The sequence below is a fragment of the Mustela erminea genome, chromosome 6 (genome assembly GCF_009829155.1).
Source record: "Mustela erminea isolate mMusErm1 chromosome 6, mMusErm1.Pri, whole genome shotgun sequence".
Taxonomy (NCBI): Eukaryota; Metazoa; Chordata; class Mammalia; order Carnivora; family Mustelidae; genus Mustela; species Mustela erminea.
In genome coordinates this window covers 104,668,552-104,696,424 of record NC_045619.1, presented here as the reverse complement: position 1 = coordinate 104,696,424, position 27,873 = coordinate 104,668,552, and the positions used below count along the sequence as shown (strand labels likewise).

At 47.7% G+C, this 27,873-nt stretch overlaps 1 protein-coding gene across 1 annotated transcript in view; it reads left to right on the top strand.

Moving 5' to 3' along the window:
- Nucleotides 1-27,873, top strand: part of PRMT8 (protein arginine methyltransferase 8) — a 101,388-nt gene that overhangs the window by 59,894 nt on the left and 13,621 nt on the right. The window contains exons 3-7 of the mRNA XM_032349095.1: nt 1,100-1,255; nt 3,748-3,811; nt 16,955-17,097; nt 17,727-17,814; nt 25,434-25,549. Coding sequence (XP_032204986.1) covers nt 1,100-1,255; nt 3,748-3,811; nt 16,955-17,097; nt 17,727-17,814; nt 25,434-25,549 — 567 coding nt within the window. The remainder of the gene's footprint in view (nt 1-1,099; nt 1,256-3,747; nt 3,812-16,954; nt 17,098-17,726; nt 17,815-25,433; nt 25,550-27,873) is intronic.

The window sequence follows — 27,873 nt, the reverse complement described above, 5'->3', positions numbered from 1 at the left end:
TTGTGCTTTTTATTGTATGCAAGTTGTACTAAACATTATACTAAAATTGTACTATAAATCCCATTACTATTGATGATGAATTAGTCAAGAGCATTTGGGGCACCTGGATGGCTCAGTCAGTTAAGCATCCAACTCTTGATTTTGGCTCAGGTAATGATCTCAGGGTTGTGAGATTGAGCTCCATGTCAGGTATGGAGCCTGCTTAAGATTCTTGCTCTCCGTCTTCCTCTGCCCCCACTCCTCTACCTTGCTTGCGTGCTCTCTCTCTCTCTTTTTGGCCACAAAACACTTAACTAATGGTGGACAAAGAAATATGTTTTCCATTCTTTAAAAAAAGCAAATGAAAAAGGTATGCACACACACAAACCACAAAGACTCCTCTAATAACGTGTTGGATGACAATTCTCTCACCGTGGCAGAAGATTCTGCTTCAGGTTTAACTTAAATCCCTCAATTTGCATTGCACTGATCTTTCCTTTTGTTCTTTGGTGGGTGGGGCTTTTGGTCCAGGGCTGGACATGAGTGTCTTTTCTTATAGTACATAATTATCTTTCTTGGGTAGAGTTTTAAGGCTGGAGTTGCTTGAAAGTGTGAGGTAACCCCTAGTCCAGCTGCTCTATAGTACTCTCCCGCAGCTTGGGCTAATGACATCATTGAGATTTTTGTATATTTTTTTTAAAAAAATTATTTATTTATTTGACAGAGTGAGATCACAAGTAGGCAGAGAGAGGCAGGCAGAGAGAGAGAGAGGAGGAAGCAGGCTCCCTACTGAGCAGAGAGCCAGATGTGGGGCTTGATCCAAGGACCCTGGGATCATGACCTGAGCTGAAGACAGAGGCTTTAACCCACTGAGCCACCCAGGTGCCCGAGATTATTTTTTTTTAAGATTTTATTTTTAAGCAATCCCTACACCCAACATGGGGCTCAAACGCATGACCCTAAGATCAAGAGTCGCAGGCTCCACTGACTGAGCCAGCCAGCATCCCCATCACTGAGATTCTTGAAAATTTTGGCAGGACAGTCCTGGCACCAGTCATGACCTTGGTGTGTTCCTGGGTGGCTTGAATAAACTGACATTGCCTTTCCTTTCCTTCTACAGGAAATGCTGAAGGATGAGGTGCGGACACTCACCTACCGGAACTCCATGTATCACAATAAGCATGTGTTCAAGGACAAAGTAGTGCTGGACGTTGGGAGTGGTACCGGGATCCTTTCCATGTTTGCTGCTAAAGCAGGAGCCAAGAAAGTGTTTGGGGTAAGCACGTCCCTCCTTCCCTCCTGTTGGCTTCTGTAGAGACAGTCCCTGCCTCCCACCTTCTCCTGCTCCTCCTACAAGTACAAATCCGGATTCATCCCTTGCTGGGGCCACACCTCCAAGGAGAAGTAGAGAAAGTCAAGTGTGACTCTCAGGAGTGAGGGCAAGTTCTCATGGCTCTCTGTCACTCAGGCCTTGCTTCTGGCTCTTGCCCTGACAAATGTTGATATTTGCCAAGGATTTTTGACTTTCTGGAAATCATGCCAGCGTCATCATTACCTTAGAGTGCTTAGTCCTACCATCATCTTGAGATGCAGTGCTGTGTGGCCATATGTGGGAGCTCTGGCTTGAATCTCTGCTCTGTGTGACTGTGGACAGTTCACTTCTGTACCTCAGTTTCCCCATCTATAAAATGGCCCTAGTAACAATACCTTGCCCATGGAGTGATTGTGAAGAATAAATAAATTTAATACATATGTAAAGTTCTTAGAACAGGGCCTGGCATATGACCAATGCTCAGTGTCTAATACTAATATAGTTGGAATGAGGCCCTAGGGGATAATAACAAGACAATCTCCTTCCTTAGCTTGTTAAAGGGCAAGTCGGTAAGTTTAAATTTGCTACTCTGGCTGCTGCAGCCCATCCAGATAGAAATGGAGGCCAGTGCTCTGGGAAGGCTCCCAACCTTCCTCTGGCTCCCACTACACAGTTGGGCAGTGCTTGATGACAGGGAGGCCTCATCTCAGCCCCTGTCTGCCTGGGGCATGGGTAACCGAGGTCTGAGGAGTGAAAGGGCCTTGCTGCCCCTCACTGGCTTCTAAGTGGCCAGCGCTCCAGCTAAGGAGCTGTCAGGAGGTGCCCATGCGACCCCTCCCCACTGTGGTGACTATCCCAACCCTCCTAATCTGTTTGCCTCCTGGTCTTTTGATGTCACAGCTCTTTTATAAACAGCTCCCACATCTAGCTGGGCCTCTTTCCTGATGGCTCATTTCATAGTTTCTCCTGTTCCAAGCTCTCCCTTCTACCCACTGTTCTTTTCGACAGAGAGAGAGAGAGAGAGAGAGAGCAAAAGATGGAGAGAGGTAGAGTGAGAGAGGGAGAAAAGGAGAGGGGTAGAGGGAGAGAGAGAGGGGAAGAGAGAAGGGGTGAGTGAGAGATGGAGAAAGAAAGGTAGAAGGAGAGAGACAGAGAAGGGGAAAAGGAAAACGGGTATAGGGGGCAAAGACAGGAAAAGAGGAAAGAGGGCTCTAAGGCCACCCCGGTGCTGGGGCTTGGGGCCCATCAATGCTCTGAGGGGTTCACATGCTTTGGATCACCTCACAATGACGAAGAAAACAGGGACTGTTTCCTCACTTATGAGGAAACTGAGGCACAGCTGGAGAGTGGCTGAGGCCGGGTGTGAATCCAGGCTGCTCAGCCCCGGGTCACGCATTCTTCACCATGAAACCCCTCAGCCTCTTGCAGATGGAGGTCAACGTTGCGAGCAGGGGGAGGAATTGGAGGAACACAGTCCCAGGGAAAGTGGGATCGAGGCCACAGGACTGGCAGTCCAGGAAAGGGCCCAACCTCTGGGGCCCTGAGCCTGACAGAGGTCTGTCCTCTCTGATGGAGCCACCCTTCCTGACCCTGCAGGCGCCCTTACCCATCCTCAAGGCTTGATGGAGGCTGTGGGCAGCCCCCTCGGGTGTTCCTATGCAAATACTCTCTGGGAGGCCCTGGGAGCAGTCTGAGGGGAGTCCGGAGTGTGGAGGTGAGTGGCAGCCTCTGTGGGGAGGGGCCAGCTAAGGAGGTGAGGGCAGCTCTGGCCCTCCCCTGACAGGTGGCCCAGTCTGGGGCTGGATCCCCCGCCGTTCCCACAAGGTCCGGCTCTCAGCTGATGGTCAGCTGATTTCTCATATATCCTGGCCCTTTGCTTAGGAGAATTTGGGAGCTCGGAAAGTTTTGTGGATTAAAAGGAATTAATTATCTCAAAGGCGGACACCACAGAAGGGGTGAGACTTTCCTTGTGTGTGACCTGTGTGGTGGGATAGATCTCAAGACTGGCCCAGAAGCCCTGTTGTGACATTTCTCTCTCCTGGGATGCACCCCGTTGAACAAAGGGATTAAGGGGTGGAGAGTAGGGACAGTCATGTCCCAGGAGACTCATAGCAGCTCTGGCTGTGGCTTGCCTTCCATGTCCTTCCCCAGGAGGACAGGAGCTATGCAACCTCATCCAATTCTCTGGCCAGGAGGAAGCCTACCAGCTCCTTCTGAATCTCCTAACTTGGACACCAGGTGGTCCACTGTGGAGCAGCAGCTCCACTGTGGATTTGCAGCCACTGGCCTGCAAATCAGGAGGGCTGCCCTGTAGTTTTCAATCTGCCGCAAAATAACTGTATGGCTGTGGGCAGGTCACTGTACCCCTCTAGGCTCAGCTCCTCCATTGGTTAAATTGGTAGTGGACATGCTGTCATCTTTTTATGCCTCACTCCTTTGTTCTGTGCCCTTTCTAGATCGAATGTTCCAGTATTTCTGACTACTCAGAGAAGATCATTAAGGCCAACCACTTGGACAACAGTAAGACATACCTCCACGTGTTTTCCCATGGATGGAGGGGGTGAGGGGGCTTGCATTTTCTTGTTTGGGTGGTATAGATGGACGTAAGAGGAGAAAGTGCAGAGCACTTAGCCTTGGGATGGTGGAGCCCAGCTGAGGCCCTATTTGCAGGACTGTGCCCACAGGGTTCTGAGGTTCCCCATCCCACCGTGTCAGCCAAGGACACGTTATTCCAGCTCAGCTTCCATGGCTTAGCCTCCATTCCCCTGCTTGGCCCCAGCTGTAGGCATTCTGTTGAGTTTTGCAAAATGGCAGCTATTCCTCCTCTTCTTCCCTCTCCACAACCCCCAGCCCTACTTCTCCCCATCAGCCAACCAAGGGCATCCTAGTAGACCCCAGGCTCTGCCTTTGGAGAAATGTGGTCCTCTACTGCCCACAGGCCCTGTTGCTGATGACGCTGTCTTGGCAATTAGGCTGCTCTTGGGAGTGGGACCTTCTCCAAGCTGGAGTCTGAGTATAAAGAGAGGTGCCCTCTCTTCCCTTCCTCCCCTCACTCCTTCCCCATGCATTGCAACATTTCCCAGGCCCTTCCTCCTGGAACCTATCTTGGATACACTCACACCCACAAGTGTCCTCGGTCCAAAGAACTCCTTGCATCTTTTATCAGTCAGCCTGATGAGATTTAGGCCCCAAGTCCTGTGCTGAGCTGTGCCAGGTAATGTAGGATTTTTAAACTAGGAAAACCAAGTTGATTTTTTTTTTCCTAAGGATGTTGGAGGCATTTTGGAGAATTTTATGCAAGGAAGAAGTGGTTCCTCTGGAGTATGGATTAGAATGGGTTATAAGCACAGACACATTCGGAGGCTATTTCAGTGCCCAGGGGATGTACTGTGGCATGGCTGGTGGCAAGGGTGGTGACAGGGAGGTGACAAAAGGTGACCATTTCAGGCTAGAAGCAAGGGGCCAGCTGATGGGATACATATGGGAATGATAAAGAAGACAGGAGCAAGGGCTATTTTGTTGCCTTGAGTGATGGGGGGGATGGAAGAAGACTGAAAGTAGAGCATTCCTGGGGATGATAGGAGGGAGAGAGGAATCAGAAGTTCTCTTCAAACGTGTCAGGTTTGACATGGACATCCAGCAGACATGTTGAGTAAGACAGGATATATGAGTTCCAGGGAGAGCCAGAACATGGCATATACAGTTGGGAGTCTTCAGTATATGGATTTTATTTGAAGGTACAGCACGATGTCACTTAGGGACAAAGTAGAGCTGGAAGAAAGAAATGGGCCAAAATAGGGCACAGGGGCATTTTAATATCTGGAGGCCAAGCAGAGGAGAAGAGACAAACACGAGGCAGGGCAGATACCCCAGTGAGGCTGGTGGACCTTCAGGAGTGAAATGTACCATGAAGCCAAGGGAAGGAGGAAGGGACAAGTATAGGGAATGCTAAGAGATCAAGTAAGGTAAGAACAGAGAAGTGACCATTGAGTTTGGCCACATGGAAGGTACTGGTGTTCTAAACAAGAGAGGACTCAATGTGGGAGTGGGGGAGACTGAAGTCCAGCTAGAGTAGTTTAAGGACAGACTGTGAAGGGAGGGCTGTAAGTAAGTCTTCTTGCTGTGCTGGGGAACAAAAAAGTGAAACTATTATAACTACAGGGGGATGTGGGGCCAAGGCAGTGAATTGTGTTTTAAGGATAGAGAGGGAACATGTGTGCTGGATTCAATTGTCCAGGGGAATACAAGGGGGATACAGGAGGAAGGTACAGGATCGAGGCCCTTGAGTCCAGAGCATAGATTCAGGGGTTGGCCTTTTCCTTGGAGTAGGGTACTAGAGGGAAAGTGGGGGTGTGGGTCCAGATAGAGGTAGGCTGGCAGCGGAAAGCCCCTGGTTTATTGCCTCCATTTCCTTTTTGAAGAATAAGACAATCATTGGCAGAGAAGAGGGGATGAGAAGAGACATGAGAAGGAATGGAATGGTCTTTTAGGAGGCAGAAAGGCAAATAGAGTAGTAGGACGTGTGGGGACTGCTGGGGAGGGGTCAGTGCCCACTGGAGATGAGTCAACACAGTTAGGCAGTAAGTTCGGTCCGTGTGTGAATTTCCGCTTACCATGGTCACCAGCTTGGGTGTGAGGAGAGCTGCCTGGACGGGACCTTTGATGGGAGAGCATGGAAGTTGTTTGCAATAATGAGTCATGGAGTCTAAGCTGGGTAAGGCAGGAAATGATGAAGGGAAAGCAGCAATGGTGAGTGAATGACCGCACCAAAGGTTAGGGATACCGGGTGGGCCATAAGAGGGCTCCAGAGGCTTCTTTCCAGCCTGAGTAAGGAAAGCATTGCTCAGACACCTCCAACCTCTGGCTTTGGTGTCCAGCCTCTCTTGGTTCACTAAGGGAAGCGAGCTGTTTTGTACATTCCCAGAAAAGTACCTGATGTGGGCAGAAGGAAAACAGAGGTGAGCACTCTACTTGCTTACTAAAAATGGAAAAAGAAAACTGGCCAGTTCTTTCTCTGCAAGGGTGAACCAGCCTGCCATCCACATGTTTTCATCTGATATCCCTTTCTCCCGCTCTGTGCTACAGCACTGGAGGTTTTCCCCATTTTATAAGTGTGAACGTTGAGGTTAGGAGAGCTAGGGTAGAACCTTCAGTCTCGGCTCGCGCTCTTGTCCTCTCTCCTGAAGGGTGTTTCCATTGAGGTGGAAACCCCAGCAGTGGCTGCCAAGCCTGAAAATGAAAATCAAAACCTCTTAGGAGAGGAGGGTGAGTGCAAATAGATGTCTGATCGGATGTCCTCTCAGTCCCATCCCTGGGCCCTAAGGGGCCTTCGAAGAATGTTTAGACCATTCCCTGCCTCTGTACAGGTTCACTTGCACAGGGATGCCTGCCCTCAGAGGGAGGCTCTACCCAGCCTCCCTTACTTGTCATCTGTCTCTTGCTGCCAGCTCTCGGGACCTAGACCCTAGCCTCCCTGGCTTGCAGAGGGCGGCTGCTGGCAGCCATTGGTAGCAGTGTGTGGGGTGGGCCTGAGTGGGAGGGGAGAACATTGGCTGAGGAGTGCCTGACTTCAGGAGAAGGGCGGCTGGGCTCTGAAGGCTTGCCGGGAAAGAGAAAGCCCACAGCTCCTCATCATGCCCTCCGGTTGCCCCCTTGGGGGTCCCCCCTTCTTCCCCGTCCTCTGCTTCAGCTTCCTGTAAGTTGTTTTATTCCCTTTCCTTTCCTTTTTCCCTTCCTTCTTTCAACCCCCAGAACACTCCACTTTCTAGAAAAGGTGCAAGTTCCTCTTTCCTCCTGAATGCTTTGAGAGCAAGTTGTTGACATGATGCTCCATCAGCCCTGAAGACATGAATGTGTGTGTCCTACAGACAGGGACATTTTTTTGCATAGCCACAATACAACCATCAAAACCAGGGGACTAGCGTTCTTCCATGATCCTTATCGAGTGCTCAGATCCTATTCCTGTTGGCCACTGGTCGAAATAACATCCTTTGCAACAAAAATATTCTGTTTCAAACCATGGGCTCCATTTAGTTGTCACATCTCTGGTTGCCTTCAGGCTGGAGCAGCCAGACCTTGCTCGACTGTTGTCACCTTGATGCTTGAGGATTGCAGACCAGAGTTCTGCAGGATGTCCCTCTGTCTGGGGACATGGGATGCTTCTGCACTAATGGGTGCAGCTGAGATGCTGTGTCCTTCTCCCTACACACTCTCGGAGACATGCAGTCTGGACTTGTCCTGTCACTGACAGCATTGACTTTGATCCCTGCTTCAGGGGATGTCTGCCAGGCTTCTCCACAGTCAAGTTGCTCCTTCTCCTTTTATAATGAGTAGGCTTTTCTGGGGGAGGCAGCTGGAAACCATGTAAATATTTCATTCCTTATCATTAATTTCTTATTTTATTCAATAGGTTATGTCTATTTTTATCGATATTCATTTTGAAACCCAAATTGTTCCTAATTTGGTCACCTGACCCCCTTCAAGCTGGCTTCTGTATCCTTTTGACATTCCTTCTTCATTTTTGGTGTGAGCCTTCTTATTTTCTGGCACAGATGTTCCAGGCTCATCTTGTACTTTAAATGGTTTTGTTTTTAGAATCTGTGTTTTTCCCAAGGAGCCTTGAAGTCCCTTTAGTGGACAATGGCATTTAGAAACTAGGACCTGGGGCTAAGTGTGCTCATTGATTTTAGGGTGTTGATATCCCCAGGCTGCTTCAGTGGAAAGAAGTAGAGTGTGTAGTGTGTGTGTGTACATGGGCATTTGCATAACGTGTGTTTCTGAATCTATTTATACATACTGTCAAGTGTGAGTTCACACGATACCCCGGCTCTAACCCGTACCACAAGGTGCTCTGACATCCTCCCTCCCTGTGCTGGACGTTCTGTTCTCTGACAGTGAAAAACCTGGCTCCCGCTATCCTACTATGTTTCCTTATTGAATCAATCCCCCCGTATGAGCACCATCTCCCACTGTCACCCCCTCCTGCTCTGTGTAGATATGTCTGTCCCCTGGTGCTGGGCTCTGTCATCTGCATGGGCCCTCTCCTCTCCCTGCTCGACTCCAGTCCCCCGAGCCAAGCCCCTTCTTGTGTAGAGACCCCCTTACCTCCCTGGACTTCCCCCTTGCCCCCAGGCCACTCCTTCATAGGGATGCCCTGCTTACCTCCCTGGGGCTCTGACGTGCTGTGCAGGGCCACCCTCATGCCCCCCACCCCAAGGAACCATCATGGCAGTCACACATCCCTCTTTTTGCTTAGTCTCACCTTATGGCTTTAGGAGGGAATCATTCCATGCTCTATATTTTGGTGGCTCACCCTTGATCCCATGCTACTGATCAAAGGCCCAAGAGGACAAGCCATCGTCCCCCAGCAAACAGCCTACCCCCATGCCTCGTACCTATTCCTACCCTTCCCAGCCAGTGTACTGAGGAAGAGGGAACTCCAGGGCCAGGGGCCTTTCCAAGGCAACGTTTTTCCCACATCTTCCTTCCTGGGTACAGAGCAACAGGCAGCTTGAGCTGGGGAGGCCGCCCAGGGCCCCGTGTGTGGCACCTGTTTGCTCAGCCTTGGCGTGTGTACTGGAAAGAGGACAGCTTGACTCTATGAATGCTTCCATGGAAATGCTTTTGAAATGTTGCAACAGCCAATTGTGTGGGGCTCAGGAGTGTAGGTGTAAAGACATAAATAACAACACAGGACATAAAATACCTGCTACCCAGAATCAGTCAGGCCCTCTCCGCCTCCACCTCCACGCAGCTCCTGGGGTGGGGTTTATTCATGTGGAGACACGCACCTCCACGAAGCCACCTGCCGTGGTCACGCAGCTTCACGTGCCTTCTGCCACACGCGTGGCCCACTCACATGCTCGGAGGCTCCTCTCTAACTTAAGAACCATTATTTCCTCCATTTCCCTGCCACCGAGGCTGATGGGCTGCCGAGATGCCTCAAAAGGTAGATCTGTTTGTGGAAGTTGACATAGGTGCTCAGGGATTGATGAAATTTTATGGTTCTGAGAAATTTATTTCTCAGAAAACTAAAGGGAGAAAGAGTATCCCTTCTCTTCTCTCTCTTTTCCTACCTGTGCATGTCCTAAAGCAGGAGTATCATGGACAGAGAGGCCTGAGCATGATGTAACCCAGCAGAATGGCAATGGACACCAGCTCTGTCACATCCCAGGAAGGGTTGTTTGTCCCTTCCCCTCACTGGCCGCCCAGAGAGGAGCTCTGTCTCCACGCAGCCTGGGTTCCTGGGGAATGCGAGATAATGTTCATGGAGTGCCCAGTGCTGGGCTTCCTGCAGAGTCGACACCCAAAAAGCATGACGTGTGGGTCCTTTCAGGCACTTTGCTCTTTCTTGGCCCAGCACTCCAAGACTTGCCTAGATGCTGCTTGCCTTCTCCGTTGTGGCAGGTTTCCTCCCATGCCCTGGGGGCTGGGAGGTCACACAGTGACTGGGGTCACACAGTCCTTGAGATGCCCCTGACAGGGAACTTGCCACCAGCCACCTGCGAGCCATGGTTGGGAGAAGCATTTGCTTCTCGGGGGCATCCTCCCCAACCCCGCAACCTTGCCCGTGCTCCCTTGTTCTCCTCTGGGGCCACACGGCCGGGGCTTCTCACTTTTGTCTTGAATCCAAATGGAGAGTCGCCCTTTTTATTCATCACAGACTTCATGCTGGTAGATTTGGACCTTCCTTACAACTGCTAGGGACTCCCAAGGGCCTGGCTCTCCAGGGTCACCATTCTGTGCTTGCTGTTCCTGCACATAGGTGGGTGCCCTGGGGTGAGCACAGAAACAACTGCAGGCTGGTCTTCCTTCAGGTCTTGATCAGTGCCTGTGGCGGTGGATCAGTGGTGAACCCATACAGTAACACGGCATATCCATGAGGACACCACAGACGCAAGGAAGTGCCCACACGGGGCACGGCAGGCATGGGGAGGGGGCCAGTGAAGAGCATTGACTCTGGACCCAGGCTTCCTGGTTCACACTCAGCCCGTGATCTTGGATCCCTTATTTTTTGTGCCTCAGTTTCCCTATCTGTGAAATGGGAACCATAGTGGAGCATACCTCCTAGGGGCGTCGTGACAATTCCACGTTACTGTGCAAAACCGTGGTGTGCCGAAACAGGCTCTTACAGGCTCCTGGGGGTGGACTGTGAAACTTTCAGTCTATTTGTGATGTGGATGGAGTTACTCAGCTGGCTTGAAATTGGCCACCATGGGAATATTGACACCCGAGAGAGCAGCAAATGCTACAAAGCAGGGCTCCTTCCCCGGGAGCCTCCGTTGTTCAGTATCGACTATCACACTGCTGTGTGAAACACGACGGTATCCCGTGGGCAGTAAGCAGCCAATAAATATTAGCTAGCATTACTCTTATTTCATTTATTAACTTGACTAATAGCCCTGTCCAAAGAAGAAAGGAGAATAATCAGATATAATTGTTTTTAATGAACCTGTATTAGTGACTCCTGGCAATTGCTACTTCCGTTCTAAACTGCTCATGAAGCAGCCCAAGCTGGGGGCTGGTCTTCACCCACTCGGTCCTTCAGGCATTGCTGTGCCCCACTCCACACTCTGTGCCAGGTTCTGGGGGTCCGTCGCAGAGCTGACAGACAGGCTCTCTGCTCTGGTGCAGCTCACCAGCTCACCGTCTCACGGAGAGGACCCATATGGACACCAGCGAACCGACATCCCAGTAGAATTACAGATCGCAATGGGTCTTAGAACAAAACACGATGGGTTCGTTAGAAGAGCAGGTTGCCTGCTTCCGAAGCAGGGGTCATAATGGCATACGGGGGCCGGTTTACATGGCTCACAGTGCCTGGCTCTTTTCTTCCCACCATTCACAGGTGACGTCTGGGGTCAGGGGGAGCAGGAATCAGCCACAGTGAAGTTCCTTATACTGCAGACATCAGCAAACACATTTTCCCCACTCCTGGAGCCCGCTGTTAGACCCTGACCACAGGACCAGAAGTGAGGAAGCTTCCAGAGGGAGGGCACTGAGGCACAGACCCAGTGGACCTTGAGGCCAGCTGCTAAGTGGACAGAAATATGACAAGCAGAGGAACGGCCCATGCCAGCTCCCTGAGATGGGAGACACTTTGTGCCTGTCCCATGTGAACTCTGGATGATGAGAGATAGTGACACCTGGGATGATTTTCTGAGTTCTGGAGTCTAGGGGAGTTTTTGCTGCCTTCTACATTGGCATTGATTCAACCACCCTGTTCCGTAGCACTGCCTTCCTCATCCCTGCCCCACATGGCCAAGCCATACAGTCCTCTGCCTGTGGCCAATATGTGAGGTTCCAAGGGTCCTAAGTGGTGGGTGATAGCCTGGGTAAGGGTGCATCCTGATGTGGTTTTGGTTGCCTGATTGTTAGTCCAGCTGTGCAGGGTCTCTGAGCAGGGAAGGTCTCTGGCCAATGCCAGCAGGACTTCAGAGCTCTAGCTAAGCAGACAAGGTCCTCAGTTTTCAAGGGAGCCAGAGCAGGCTAGGATGTGAAGCCAGTCAGATGATGTACCAGGGAGAAGGCAGGAGCTCAAGCCCTATGTTCCCAGGTGAAAGGGGAGCTGGGGACGAAAGAGGGTACCATATTGAAGTTTCTACTATATTGAGGCTAAAAGCATCTGTGGCTCATCTCTGCCAGTCCGGTTATGGGGTCTATTGGCTGTAAGGTTTATTCCACGTCGCACCAGATATTGGGGATAACATTATTGTTGTCATCTTTGTCTCACCACTACTGGCTCAAGAATGGGCTGGGTCTGACCTTTAAGAGAGGTTTATCCATGTACTTGGACCCTGGGATGCCAAGGAAGAGCTGGTACCAGGGAGATGAATGGGCTCCTCCTCCACCTGCCTGATGGGCTCATGAGGGCCCTACCACTCCTCACTCTACTAACCAGTCTGACAGCCGGCAGGAGAAGGACGAGCCAGTCCTTGACCTTCTGTGATTTCTTTGCCCCCATCATTCCCAAGCAGTTGCTTGGTGTCCACAACAATCCCACGAGGTAGATAAGTCAGATATTATATCCACTGGCAGATGACGGAGGGGAGCCCCAGGGAGGCTGGAGACTTGTACCAGGTTATGCAACAGACCTTGCTTTTTGGCTCTACTTTTTGCTTTCTCTAAACTCCAGCTTTCTCATTAGGCAGATGGAGTAATAAAACCAACACACGGGTTCCTGTGAGGGTTATGGAGATAATGTAAGTGAAATCACTCTGCAAAGCTGCTATTCAAATGCTAGTAATTTTTTTTTTACTATACTAATTAGGACTGGTTTGAGGATCTTTTGTCTTTGAACCCAAATACCCTTTTTTTCAAAATGCTTATTCATCCATTCATTCATTCAGCCATGATTTCTGAATGTTTGTGAGGAGGCAAGTGCTCTGCTAGGTCCTGGAAATAGGAGGCTAGAATCGACAACTAAGAGGAGGAAATCATAGCCTGGAGGCGAGTCAGGCCCTTGGAAGGTGTGTGGCAACTGGCGTGGGTGTCCCCAAAATAGGCATGTGAGCAACATGGCAAGGCAGCTGGAGGGCGGCTAGTGCCTGTGCTGTGGTAGGGATGGCATCAGAGAGACCCCGCAGCCTCAAGATGTGCCCCCGACTCACGCTCATACTCTCATGCCCACTCCTCTGTGCTACAGGATCTGCTCTGGGGGACAGAGTCTAAATGGGGGAGACCACTCTCTTCAGACCTGTGCTACAGGATCTGCTCTGGGGGACAGAGTCTAAATGGGGGAGACCACTCTCTTTGGACCTATGGGGTCAGTTGACTCTGATGGACATGCTGGAAGCCCAGATGACATCAGACTGGCCTGATTGTTTTGTTTTGCATTTTTTTTTTTTAAGTCAAACAAATAACCGTGAGTTAGTTTGGCTGGCTCTCTGTAGTAAACACTCAAGATAAAAAGAAAACAAATCCAAAAAAAAAAAAAAAATCTGGATGTCTAATTGGTGAACTTGCCATTACAGAAGAATCTCCCAATTTAGAGTTTAGAGTGCATTGCTCCCTTTTGTACACTTGGTTATGATTAATCATTCCAAAATTTATGAGCCATGGTCCTGTTGTTGGAACAAACTTCCCATCATCTCTATGGAATAAGAACCTAGCTTCAAAGAGGGACCTCAGGGCAACTTTGAACTGATACTGGGTTGGTGATGTGGGGTCCAGATTGAGAGTGGGGCTCTGCAGCCCTTAGCTGCTCAGAACCTGAGTATCAATGGCTAAGATCCCCCTTGAAAATATTGACGTGGAGAAGGTTCAGTTGCCCACAAAGTTCTTGGAGCCAACCCACTGCATTGCACTGACAGTAGCCCCCCATTTAGTTGCCATACAGCCCACCACAGGAGATAGCATTTTGCAGACCGGGACATTGAATCTGGGAGTTTAAATGGTTGCTGGTGTGACTGCAGAAAACAGAAAGACCATCCCTGATGATTCAATTATATTTGGGTCCATAAAAACAACATAGCCTCTTAAAAAAAAAAAAATAGCCTCAAGGAACTGGTGCAAATTGGAGTCAAACTGGACATGGCAGGCCCTGTTTCTTTATCTGTGTCAGCTACTTCTCCCAGTAAACTTCGCAGAATGCCTTTTACATGCTTTATATGTGTCTGAAGAAGCAAAGCATTTTGGCACAATCCAACCTCTTAGGGATGTTTGGGTTCAATCCCCTTCCTTTTTTTCCCCCACAATAAGGAAATGGAGGCCCCAAAGGGGAGGAAATGCTTGACGAAGGTTTATTGTCACCTGGAATAAGAACAGAAGTTGTCTGGCTCTCGGACACTGGCAGAAGGTTGTGAAAATAGAGCATTGTAGAGAAACACCTAAGCAAGGGGATGAAAGGACTGAGGGGAGACCTGCCTTTTTCCTTTCACAAAGGGCCCATCTACTCACCAAGCCAAGCCGGGGCTACACCTGCTCTCAGAAATGTTTGGATGCAGAAGGGTGACATTAAACGAAGTGAAGCACAGGCTAATTTTTAAAAATAGGGTTAATTGATTCCTTCTGCCTTTCTAAGACCCACCGTGTCTCTCCCTCTTTCTCTCCCTCATTTATCTATCTACCTGCCTGGCATCTACCACATCCAGAGTGATCCAGATAGAGCAGTGAGTGGAGACAGCACTACTGCAGAGGACAGGGACAACATGCACTTACGCCGGGGACACTCCAGGAATATTCTGTACATACCCATCTGTCAGACTAGACTAGAAGTCCTTGCCCATCTCTACTTCTTGCAGTCCTACTGGAGTCCTGTCCATGGAACGATCCCCGGTGAACCATGTACTAGGCATCCAGAGTGGAGGCTGTGGGGTCCCACAGGCAGGAGAACACACCTACCTGAGCCACATGGAAATCATGATCTAACGTAGGAGATGGAGAAGACCTATAGCCCCATACACAGAAGCAGATATTAGGGAAGAGCCTTCAAAGAATGTGCAAAGAGAGAAGAAAAGGAGTCCACCTTGAGGGCATCACAATAAGTGAAAGAAGTCAGAGAAAGAAGAATAAATACTGACTGCATGATTTCATTAAGAAGTAGAATCTACAAAACCAAACCAAACCCAGACTCATAGACACAGAGAACAGACTGCTGGTTGCCAGAGGAGGGGTAGGGGGTGGTGGGGAAAGGGTGAAGGCATTTAAGAGGTACAAACTTCCAATTATAAAATAACTAAGTCATGGGGATGGAATGTGCCACATGAGAAATAAAGTCAATAATTTGTACCAAGTTTGTATGGTGACGGATGGTAACTAGGTTTTTCGTGGTGATCAGTTTGCAATTTACATACGCAATGTCAAATTACCGTGTTGTGCACATGAAATTAATATAATATGATATGTCAGTTATTCTTCAACAACAAAGATTTGCAAAAGTAAGATGAACCAGGCTTTGCACTCAAATAACGAGGCAGGTGGGGCAGGTGTGTATCTGTCAGCTCTTTCTCAGGATGAGAAATAAGTTAAGCATTCTCTTTGCATTTTCAAAGATCTCTTACTTTGTCCCCTTGTGAATCCTCTCGAGTCATCCCGGGCCCTGCCCGCTTTCTTCCTGCTCTTGGGTTGTGGAGTACCCCCAGAGGAGCAGAGTTTTGACACCTACTCCTCCCAGCCCTTCTGAAATTTTGGAGAAGACTAGGCCTTCCTGATCTTACCACTCAACAAGTAGTTGCCACACAAGTCTGGGCCTCACTCTAGAGTGATCAGAACCAAAGTGCGTCTGCAAAGTGTCTGACTGCTTATGGAGCAGGACTTACCTGATTAAGACTTGATTAAACGCCGGTACTGGAGAGCAAAATCATCATTAGAGACTGCTAATGGGCACTTCCTCACCTGCATTATCCAATGTGAGGACATGAAACAAAACCCTTTTGTTTTGTTTTGTTTGCCCTTTGTCATCCAGGAGCCTCTAATCCAAATTCATTTTCGTGAAGCTCAGATTCAGGACAGATGTGTTCTCTTTGTGTATACATGTTTTTGTTTTTTGTTTTTTGGTTTTTTTTTCACTCCTGAGTACAAGCTATTGTTCAATTTTCCCAGCAAAGCTCAGGCACGGTGTGATTTTTCAGAAGATGGTGCAGAAAGAGAATTCAGAGCATGAATATGTGTATCCTTTCAGCAGAAATGTTCGGATGAATTCAGCCAACCAATACATCACCTGTCGATTTCATAACATCATCTAAGATAGTATTTGCTATGATCTTTAGAGCAACAAATGCAAAAAAGAGACTCCAAAATTATGTGTATGACTGTGTCAGATGATCAGAAACCCAGCTAAGAAGCTTCTCCTGCCCTGGAGGGATCGGAAGGTCTAGGAAGTGACTCATGAGCAGAGGTCACTAAGAGCAGGAGAGTGGTCCTGGCCTTATGCCTTTCACCTCTCCATCACTGGTCAGGAAGGGGAGAAAGTTCAGGTGTTGTCTACCTTCCCTCGAGCCCTGGCTCTGAATCTGGCACTTAACATTTGCTATTTCATCATATCAGTTCAACTACCCACTAAGTAGATACTACTTTCCTTGGTTGTTTTCTGGGGAATCAGAGTTCAGTTAGGTCAAGTAACCTGTGCAAAGTCATATAGTTAATAATGAGAAAATCAGGACTTAAACCCCTGATTACAGAGCCCATGCTCTTGTCAAGACCCCAAGTTGCCTTCCTCCCAAACCTATTGGGAGGTGAGCCCTGGACATGAACATCCTTACCCTTTGGATCTGAACCATCATAGTGGCCCAAAATGGGATGGAGACTGTGATCATGGTGTTAAAGTCATAGCATATTAGACTTGGTCTCTACTTCTGCATCCACCGTTGAACCCCTCTAAGCCTCACTTCTAAAGGAGAATAATAATAATGTGCTTACTTCATGGAGTCACTAGGAAGATGACATGATAAGGATCAGAGGCTCGGCACAGGGCCAGGACATAGTCAATGCCCCGTACATTTCAGGGAGAAAACATGCAAGTAGTTTTCAGTTCTCTGTGTATAAGTAGCTTGGTTAAGGGTGAGGTATGTTGCATTCTAAAAGCAGGATCAGAGCAAGGCTAGGAAACAAACAAACAAACAAAAAAACGGGGCTAAGACCTGTAGGTCTGGCCCTGATGTGGGGTGCTCGTGGTTCCAGGCTAGGGTCCCTGCAAAGTGTGGCCGTGGGGTTCCTATTTTCCAGTCATCACCATATTTAAGGGTAAAGTGGAAGAGGTGGAGCTGCCTGTGGAGAAGGTAGACATCATCATCAGCGAGTGGATGGGCTACTGTCTGTTCTATGAGTCAATGCTCAACACGGTCATCTTTGCCAGGGACAAGTGGCTGGTAAGTGTCCTGCATGCTGTGCCCTTGTTGGTCTGCTGGCTGTCCTGCTGCTCTGCTCCCGGCCAACAGTCTAGGAAGAACACGAGGACTCCAGAGAGGGCTTGGGCCGGAAGGTCACTCCCTCCAGACCCCTTTCCTTAAACCAGATCTGCTTCAGAGGACAGAATGATGGCACCCAGGTCCAGCATGTCTGCCACATTGTTCTGTAGGTCTAACCTGGGCCTCTTTGGTTATAATCAACACCCATTTTCCGTTGTCAAGACAAAAATCTATTCTGGTCAACCGGTACTTAGGACTTGTTTCTCTGCCAGAGAGCTGAGCATGCTTCTGTCTCTGGCTTATCCAAGCTAAAGGGTCATTATCACCTTTCACTGTTCCCCATTGAACTTACCTTTGCCCCAGTTCACTTGTCCTATGGTCTCTACCTAGGTCCTTCACATTCTCCCCTCTCCCAAATAAAAATTGAACATTGCCATCCTAGCCCTAACCCTGGCCAGGGTGACAGTCTGCTGAATGAGAAATGCTGGCAAAGGGGGTGCCTGTCTGGTGACTCTATGTGCAGTTCAAAATGTGATGTCTTTGTCAGGTGAATAGATTACGAGATCCATTTCCCCACAATTCATCAACAGAAACCTGGAGGGCTTATGTTTCCAGACCGGGCAGCTTTGTACGTGGTAGCAATTGAAGACAGACAGTACAAGGACTTCAAAATCCACTGTAAGTTGCCTTTTAAGTTTTTGTATGGCTTTTTGTTTTCTTTTTCACATTTGGGGTGGGAGGTACTACAGTGGCCCTGAGATGAGCATCCTGTCTCATGAATACAGCTGCTATGCCTATCGAGGAGTTTACCTGTGACTTATTCTGGATTCTTCTCTCCAAGTGTTTTCCCCTGGTCCCAAGGGTGGGAGGGCTACAGAGAGAAAATAAGCATCGCAGTTGATTTAAGAGACATATCCTGAGGTGAGAGAATGAATGCAATGTGAATGAAAAATGAGTTGAAGCAGCAGAAGCTGATTTTTGTAGGGATCATCAGGCCAGGGGGCTGGGAGCCTGTGAGGTTTGGTTATCCCAAAAGTCTACCACAGGTGTCAGAAATGGTGGGTCACTAGGCAGCTCTGCCATTCTAAATCCTGCTTGCATGCTACTTGAATTTATTGGAATGATAGTCACTCTTCTTTACATTAAGTAAAAAATATATTCTTCTTTGTGGTTCTTTTGGGGAAATGGGGTGGGGAGGGATGGAGACTCTGCACGTGTGCACATGGGTTGCCAGGGACTCACATCCAAACCTATATTCATACTGCTTTATCAGCTGAGAATTTGTTCTTTTAGGGGGAAAAAAGCCAAACAAACAAAACCCTTTCCAATGTTTTGTCTGGTCTGAAAAGGATGCTTTGTTCTTTTAAATTTAGAGGGTAGCATTTCTCAGTGACACAGGCTAGGTCCTCAAGCTTATTCCAAATGTGTTTTCATCACTTAGAAACAGCCATGTCTCCTCAGCCAGAAGAAAACATGACAAAGGAGCAAAGAACCCCTCACACAGGCAAGCACAGGCATAGTCCAGCCCAAAGCAGGAACTCCACACAGTGCAATGGAGTTAGCAGACTTGGGGTTCCTGTCCCTGCAGTGATCAAACCCTCCTTGGCAAGACCAGTGCAGGGGGCCTCACAGACTGAACACCTGGTCAGCGCCTTCTGCCCCGAGAGGCTGAGACTTGATAGTTCGACAAATCGTTGCTCCATTGAGTCACCCAATTGCCATCTAATTCTTGTTAGCACCATTCATGACTCCCCAGTCAGACTGCACCATGGAATGTGTACACTGGTGTGTGTGTTCACACTCTTCCGGAAATAGAACATGAGAGCACAAAATTCAGAGTCAGGTTCAGGAGAAGACAGAAGTGGGACAGTTACGCAAAGCTCTGTGCCCTTTGCCTTCAGCCAGTCTGTTGTCATTTCTGACATTTGATGAGCAGTGGGAGGGAGAGCAGCCTATGTTAGATGATCACGTTTCAAAGTCTGCCAGCCCTGGGTTCAAATCCTACCTGGATGACTTGGAAGAAATTACCTAACTCCTTTGGCCTCACTGGTAATATCACCAATCCTATACACTAGCCATGAGGACCAAGTGAGATAATGTATATGAAAGGATGTGAGAGCTCCTGGAGGTACATGGCATCAGACTGGACCGAGGCATTGAACACATCACTAAGCCCCTTTCTGCTTGTAGCTCTGGTAAGTGAGCCTGACTGCCAAGCTTGTTGGCCTCCAGTGGCTCAGAATCTAGGACAGATGTGCTCTCACAATAGATCGCAGAAACAACTCAATGGTGAGCATTGATCAAATGTATGTGTAAATAGGACATATTTTGCCCTGAAGCTTCATTATAATGCTGTTTTTAGAGTTCTGGATGTGCAACTATACAAAATCATGTTTTGAAGAGAACCTTCAGGTTCATTCTTCATTCTTATGCACAAATATTTATTGAGCCCTGACCCTGGGCACTGCTCTTTAAGGGACTTCCTCATTTCCTAAAAGCCAACGTGCCTAGCCCTTCTTCTTTCTCTGGATTATGTCTGGATTATGTCTGTGGCAGACGCACCTTGTAGCAAGGTAGCTGGAGCTGGAGAGGGCTGCATGGACCCTGACAGGTGCAAGAGGGTGGTTGATGCTCCTCACATGCTGGTCCAGGACTGGAGAACGTGTGATTTAATCTTACGCTGTCCACTGCAATTTTGATAGGTTCTGGGAAAGAAAGAAAAAATTAAATCAGCTTTAAAAAATTTAAATCCTCTTTTCTTGTGAAGTGTTTCCTCTGGAGTCTTCTATCCAAAACCACATACCCACCCCCCAAAACCCCAGACCTAAAAAATAAAAATCAAACATACATTTAAAATTTATTTGAAAAACTGTGAAGCTTTCCATTTAAAAATTTTTTAATGATCTGTTTTTGTTTTTAGTAAAGGAAGCAAGCCTGTTTAGAAATCTGTTTCAAATAAACAGAGATTTTGGTTACTCTGAGTTTTAAACCAAAGTAAAGCATAAAGGATGCTGGTTGCTAAGGGAACAATTGTAAGCAAATTTCAGTTGATTCAAGAACTGGCTAAAAAAGAAAAATCAAACTGGGGCAGGAGAATGAGACAAGCCCAGACCCTTTCATAAAGTAAATTGTTATAAAACAGCTTCCTCCCTGCCCCCTCCTCCTTTCCATGACCTTCCCCTTCCCTCTCCTCCCCTTCCCCCTTCTTTTCCCTCCCCTCTCCCTTCTTCTCGCCTTTTCTTTCTCAACCACATGCAACATGGAAACACAAAAATGAGTGAAACACAGAAGTTGCCCTCATTTTGCTAACCGACTTCTAGAGAACACAGAAAAAGAGAGGCAAATGACTGGCATGTACTAGGCTCACAAAACACATTTTGTTGAGTGAATGAATGAAGAAACAAATGAAGGTGTAAAAATAAGCAGTTGAGGAATGTTCAAGGCACAGTGTTTAAACACAAGAGAGAGGAGCAATCTTTTTTTAAAATTTCTACTATGGAGGAGATTTATAGAATCTTAAAACTGGAAAAAAAAAAGTGGTAGGTGTTCTATCCAATACATGAACCTGACCCAATACACGAATCTCCAACCTGCTGAAAGTCAGGGGTATGGACATCAGCTTCCTGGCTCACGCACGAGAAGATGAAAAGGAAGGCCTCCTGTGGTGTCAGTGGTGGTGCAGCCCAGAGTGGGGAGTGCAAAGGCAGGACCGCTTGGAGGGCTCCGTTGTTCTCCATATGGTTCTTTCCTACCTTTATCCCTAACACCCAGAGTTCTAGTCTCTGGCTCTCTCCTATTTTAGTTTACTTTTTTAAAAAGATTGTATTTATTTATGTGATAGAGAGAGAGTGAGTGAGAGAGAGAGAGAGCACAAGCTGGGGGTGGGAGGGAGATGCAAAGGGAGAGAGAGGAAACAGACTGTCCACTGAACAAGGAGCCTGATGCATGACTCGATTCCAGGATCCTGGATCATGATCTGAGCCAAAGGCAGATGCTTAACCAACTGAGCCATCCTGGTGCCTCTCTCCCCTATTTTATACAAGGAGTTGCCTGTGCCTGAGAGACTAAAATGTATGAAACTATTATAAACACCTTCCCTTTTATCTAGAGAAGAAACTGTAAGAAGTGCCTCGCGGAACTTGCTCTATTTCCTGTTAACCCATCCAGAGGCAGTGCCCTTTACCCTAGTGGAGAAACTGAAACTGTGGGGCCAGGGTGGGGGAGGAAGATGCAGCTCCAGCTCTCTCCAGTGAAACATCAAGTTGGTTCCCCAGTACTTCATATTTCTTTTTCTGTAACTGCTTTTGAGATTTTTCTCTTCATTTTGATATTCATCATATTGATGTTGACATGTCTACGCTGTATTTTTCTTTGTATTTATCCCGCTTGGGGTTCTACAGAATTCTTGGATCTATAAGTTGATGATTTCATTGATTCAGGAAAATTTTCAGCCATTATCTCTACGAATACTTTTTTCCTGCCTGATTCTCTTTCTCTTCTCCTTCAGGGACTCCAATTACACATATGTTAGATACTTATTGATATTGTCCCATGGATCTTGGGTACTGTATTTTTTCTCTTTCTGTGTATAAGTTTGGATAATCTTTTTTGACCTATTTTGAAGTTATTCACTACTTCCTCTGATATATGCATTCTTTTAATAAGTACATTGAAAGGATTCTTCACCCTGATATTGTGATTTTCTTTTCTTTTCTTTTTTTAAAGGCTTTATTTATTCATTTGACAGAGAGAAACACAGCAAGAGAGGGAACACAAGCAGTGGGAGTGGGAGAGGAAGAGGGAGAAGCAGGCTCCCCACTGAGCTGGAAGCCTGATGCGGGGCTTGATCCTGGGACTCTGGGATCACAACCTGAGCTGAAGGCAGATGCTGAGGCACCCAGACACCCCTGATACTGTGATTTTCATCTAGCATTTCCAATGGCTCATTTTATAATTTCCATCTCACCAGTGAAATTCTCCATCTGTTCATGCATGTTTTTCCATTGGATTCTTTAACTTCTTTATTATAGGTACTTTAAAGTCTCTATTGGATAATTCCAACACCTGGGCTATCTCTAAGTCTGCTTCTATTGATTATATTTTCTTCTGATCATGGCTCATGTTTTTTTAACTTTTTCATCCATCTTGTAATTTTTTTCTTAATGCTGGGCAATGTCAGTAAAAGAACAGTAGAGACAGATGCACAATAGTTATACCCAGAAAAGAGTGTGTGTTTTCTCTGCCAGGCTGTTAGAGTGGGGATTTGAGTCAATTTAGTCTGTCATAATGATAGGTTGGGGCTTGGCTGTTGCTTTAGTTACATTCATTGTGTTACATTGCAGTCCTTTCTGAGAGTTTGTTTTTAATCCATAAATAAAATCACAGGTCCTTTTGATGTTATTGTTTAAATTCAAATAAGAAGATTAATAACAATATTTCTTGGCAGCCAATGGCCCTCACTCCACATTCACTCAGTCAATAAGGAAGACAGAGTTGCAACAAAAAAAAATCTGTTGGATTAGTGTTGTCTCCCATCCCTGCTCCACTTCTACTAAAGGAGCTAGTGGGAAATGAATGGTTAGCAGAAAAAAGAGAAAACAAATGTAATGTCCTGGGCAAACTTTTTCTTGAATAACTAAAGGCAGGGTGGTCTAGCTGGGAAGAAAAACATGAATTAACCTCTGAAAATGTAACTAAAATACTGGGCATTGCAAAGCAGTGTAGAGCATTAAATATTTGGTAATGAATTTCAATTAAAAAAGCATTATCTGTGTGCTTATATTGTGCTAGATACTGGCTATAGGTGTTGAGGATATAGAAGAAGTAATCCTATAGTTGGGAATAGTTAGGAAAGGCTTCACAAAAGCAGGGGACATTAAGCTCATCATTTCTTGACTTTAAGGGAATTTTCTTTCTTTCTATCTTTCTTTTACAAAGAGAGAGAGAGTGAGAAAGAGAGCATGTGTATGTGGTAGGAAGAGGACCAGAAGGGGAGGGAGGGGGCGGATCTCAAGTAGATGCCCTACTGAGCACAGAGCCTGATATAGGGCTAATCTCATGACCCTGAGATTATGACCTGGGTTGAAATCAAGAGTCGGACTATTGACTGACTGAGTCACCCAGGCGCCCCTACTTATATAGATCTGTAAAATTCCACCTTCCTGGATCCCAAATCTGGAGATTCTGATTCAGGAGGTCTGGTATGGGCCCAGGAATTTGTATTTTTAAAAAAGCATTCCAGATGATTCTGGAGCACAGAAGCACTGAACCCAACTCCTCACTTTACATGCAAGCCTGGAGAAGAGGCTTGATCTGTCCACAGTAACACAGCTCAGATGGTGACAAAGCCAGAGCTCAAATCACAGAATGATAACAACCACTGTGTATCAGCTGCTCTATGTTCCAGGCATCTCCTTACAGACTCTACTTATATTATCACATTTAACCCTCATGACAACCTAATAGAGTAGCTGTGGTTATCATCATCTCTATTTTAAAGAAGAGACCAACTCTTTGAGAGCTAAATTTCTGCTAATATTACATAACAAATAAATGGCAGAGCCCAGAGTTGAAGTGTGAAGTCCAGGTCTTTAAACATCATGCACATAGACTCTCTTCTATATTTGCCCAACACGTGCCCTGAGCTTCAACTTAAGGCAGGGCTGAGAGAGAGAAGGAGCAGGAACATGGCAGCAGCAGGTGTCTTAAGGAAAGATTTTAAATGAAGACAGTGTATTTAGTGTATATATTTTATCCAGGGACTTCTAGACTCTAGAAGGGGGTCTTCCCTGAAACACGTCCCATTGCCAACTGAGCAGCTTCCTTCTCCAAACGTAGGTTTCAACTGGGAATTTGGCACCAACCTCATGTGATTTAATGGATATGACTGGCATCTTATCCTCCAGCCAGAATTTCGCAAGTGCTCACCCTCTGGGAGATGATTATTTTCTCTGCCTCTTCTCCCCGAGGAAGGTCTTTGTGTGCTTTAGAAAGGAGTCAAAGAAGCACAGCTTTCACTGACTGTTCCGACCTCCTTCCTCACACACCCCCTCTCTTAAACATACAGAAACATAGTTCCCGAAGGTACTGTTTGCTTGATGTAAATTTTAAAAGGAAATTTAATCCTATAAGATTTTAGAGAAAAGCATCTCTCCTTCGATGCATTTCTAGATCCATCTGCATAAACAGACAAATGAGATTCAGCTGCTCAGTAACTAAAGCTGCTGCTTAGGCCACACCCTCTGCAGTACTGGGAGAGGAAATTGCGTTCCTGGTTGCTGTCACAACTGGGTCAGTGCAGCTGAAGGATCAGGGCACAAGCTGGAGTGAGCCCTAGTTCCTCCATCTCCCTAATGCAGGATCTGGACCCAGATATTGTATGTGGGCCAGATGCCAACTTCCCCCAACCTATTTCATTGACTGTCAATAGAAGTATCCCCTGGAGGTTGCTGGATAGATTAAATGAAGAGTCTGGCTTGAGCTAGGTGGTCAGTCAATGGTAGCAATGATTGCCACCAATTAAGGATGGTCTTAGGCCATCAGATGTGCATTCCTTCACTCACCACCCTTGCATCCTACATCTTTCTCCCTCTCAGAGCATCTTATGAGCAGCCGTAAGGGGCCAATGAGCACCACTGGGTTGGTTGTGCACTACCTGGGGGATATTTCTTATGGGAAATATCATGGCATGTGAGAAAGACAGACTCATGACCCAACCTCCCCCCTCATTTTCCAGTTGAGAAAACAGAGGTTCAGAGAGGTTAGGGAATTAGCACAAGGGCCTAGTCAGTAAGTGCTGGTGCTGGGATTCAAACTAGTCTATATCATTTTAAGAGCCCATGTGTCTCTTTGCTTTGTTGAAGATTCAGTGGGTGGAGACAGGAGAAGGGAGAGAGATGGATCTTCTAAGTGTGCAGAATGGCTGAGCAAAGGCACCAAGATAGAAATGTGGGTGCCAGATAAGAGTTTGTAGGAGATGCTGCTGGCTCAGAGAGAGGGAAAATAGATGAGGAAGAGGCAGGCAATCTGGATTCCAGTCTTGATCCTGTGGCATTCTAGCTGTGTGACCTTAGAGAAGTTTTTCAGCCTCTCTGAGTTTTAGTTTTCCTAACCATCAAGTGGGATCTGTACATCCTGCCAAGCTCTCCACTCGATGAGCAATTCTTCTATTCTGATTTCAGGGGAACGTGGGCTGCCCCTTCCCCTCCCTTGGGGATACTGTGCTCTACACTCGGGAGGGCTGGGAAGACTTCCGGGGGTCCTGCTGCTGGCCCTCATGGCTCACTCTGTTTTCACAGGGTGGGAGAATGTCTATGGCTTTGATATGACCTGTATCCGAGATGTTGCCATGAAGGAGCCCCTGGTGGACATCGTGGATCCAAAGCAAGTGGTGACCAATGCCTGTTTAATAAAGGTCTGTAGACTCCTCCTGCTCAGGCCCAAGCATGCTGGCAACCCAGCTGTGCCACCCTGGAAAGCCATGGGCCTGGAGTACCCCGGCCTGGCGAGGCAAGGCCAACTTGGCCAGATCCCCTGGCACCCCAAGGTGACTGCCTGTCAAAAGAAGATGCTCGCACAAGGCAGAGCCACAGAGAGAGCCACTGGACTCCACGAGGGCACAGCTGAAGGGAGGGAGTCGGGTCACATCCCTCGGTGATTCAGGGGGAGGGGCCTGGGGGAGGGGGCATCAGTGGATAGGCAGGAGGGTATGCTCAGGTTTGGGCAAGCTCCTCCATTCAGAGGTGGATGGCCCTCTTGGGAAAGCAATCCAATCCCTCCAACGGCTCTGTAATTGGCATTATACTCCCCCCTCCAAGCGCACATCTGACCTGGCCAGACAGAGCTCCTCAACCCCCTTCCCAAGAGTGGTCTTGTTTGCACATGCTCTAACAGCTTTCCTGACAAGATGTTCTTCTGTGCAAATGAAGACCAGCTGGCCATCATCCTTGGCACAATGATCCTCCGTGTATTCTTATTATTAAATATTCAAACGTATCAAATTTAATAGAGTGAAAACAAAAGCTCCCCTTGACCTTCCCTCCCTCTCAACCCCACACACGCTTTTCCTGGAGGTAACACTGTTCACATGTTGGCTTGCTCTTTCCAGCCCTTTCCTGCGAATTTACATCTATAGAATATATTATGTTGAACCATATAGACTACTAATACTTGGTCTTTTAAAATCTGGAAAGACATCACTTTCATATGGTTGAAGCTAACTTTTTAATGTAAAAATCTGGGTTCATTCTGTAAGTGTTCATTGGCCCACCCAGCCACCATCTTAATGAAACAGACTTGCAGGCTCTGGTCCTGGACGTGTCACTTCTTTGTGGGGAGTATTGGGCTGGAGCCCAGCAGCATCTGCAGTGGATAAAGGGGAAGAGTCCAGTTCCCCTGGGGATGAGGTTCCTGAAGTTCTGATGTAAACTGCTGCTCTGCCAGGTTCACAGCTGTCCTTTGTCGGTGGGCACAGTCCTCCTAAGAAGAAACTCAACTCTTGGTCCCTAGTGTCCCTGTGGCATTTAGAAGGGACCTCCGAGGACTAATAAAACCAGCTGAGCCTCACATAGCTCATCAGTTGATGCCTCTTTCGTATGACATTCTGCCTAAGAGGTATAGCTGGAAGTCTATGTCTTCGGCTCTCTGTTGACAGGGTTCTCACTACTTCTTAACTCAGCCTGTTCCAAGTCCAGGCAGGATCAACGGCAAGCAAATGTGTCCTTTAAGTTTTTCTCCTACCAGCCTATGGTCCCTAAAGCCTCTCCCTCTCCCTTCCCCAAACAAGAAACAGGGAAGTAGACCCCCAAACTGGTGCAACTGAATTTGCCAAATGACATGGGGCAGTTTTATGGAACTGTTAGGCATCTGTGCACCATGGCCTTGGCCGAAGGCATGACTGTTTCAATGTGCAGGGGCCCCAGGGAGCTTTCCACCTTTGATGGTAGGCGTGGCCACTGTGCTTGCCTGGGACTACTGCAGGTTGCGTGGTGGGCTGGCCTGCTTCTCCCCCACCACAAGGCCACTCTGGCCTACCCACTCCCGCCAAGGTTTTTTTCCTTGGTTATACCTGAGTGCAGCCAGGGGCAATGCAACAGAACTTGGGGAAGGGGACGCAGATGGGCACACACACTCCTGTAAACTCCTCCGGGTCTACGAGTTTGTGTCAGGATGGGAACTCAAAGCTGAGGTCCTGCCCCCCCCTTTACCCACACCCCTTCTTTCTCTCTTCCCCGGGAAGGGTAAGGACTGTCTGTGCATGCTTCTATAACCAGGAGAGCCCCTCCATCAGCTTGCCTGTGGATGTGCTAAGCAACATTTTGCCAAGCCTGTTGGGAAAACACTTGCCCTTCTTCACACACTTAATTGCTACTTTCGTCGCTATTAACGTTGCAAAGTGTGACACTTTATTATAATTAAGACTCTGTTTTGACCAGACTTCTGCTCTGAGACATCCATTTGTAACGTTATTTAGTGGTGGGGATAATGGAGGCCAGGGCTTTTCTGAGCAGTTGATGTTTCCAGAACCCTCCGCTTCCTGGGGCTTCCCTGAGGCCGAGTCGGGGGGGGGGGCCCTCTGCGGTGTCAGAGACGCTGTTGGAGCAGGAAGACAAAATCCTTCCAGTGCAGGGCTCTGGGCCCTAGGGAGCCACAGTAAAGGGTTTGGCTCTGTAGGCTTTGGGTCTGACAGGAGGGTGGGCGTGAGCTTTGAGGGTCTCTGTGTCTCCGAAGCCCAGCCAC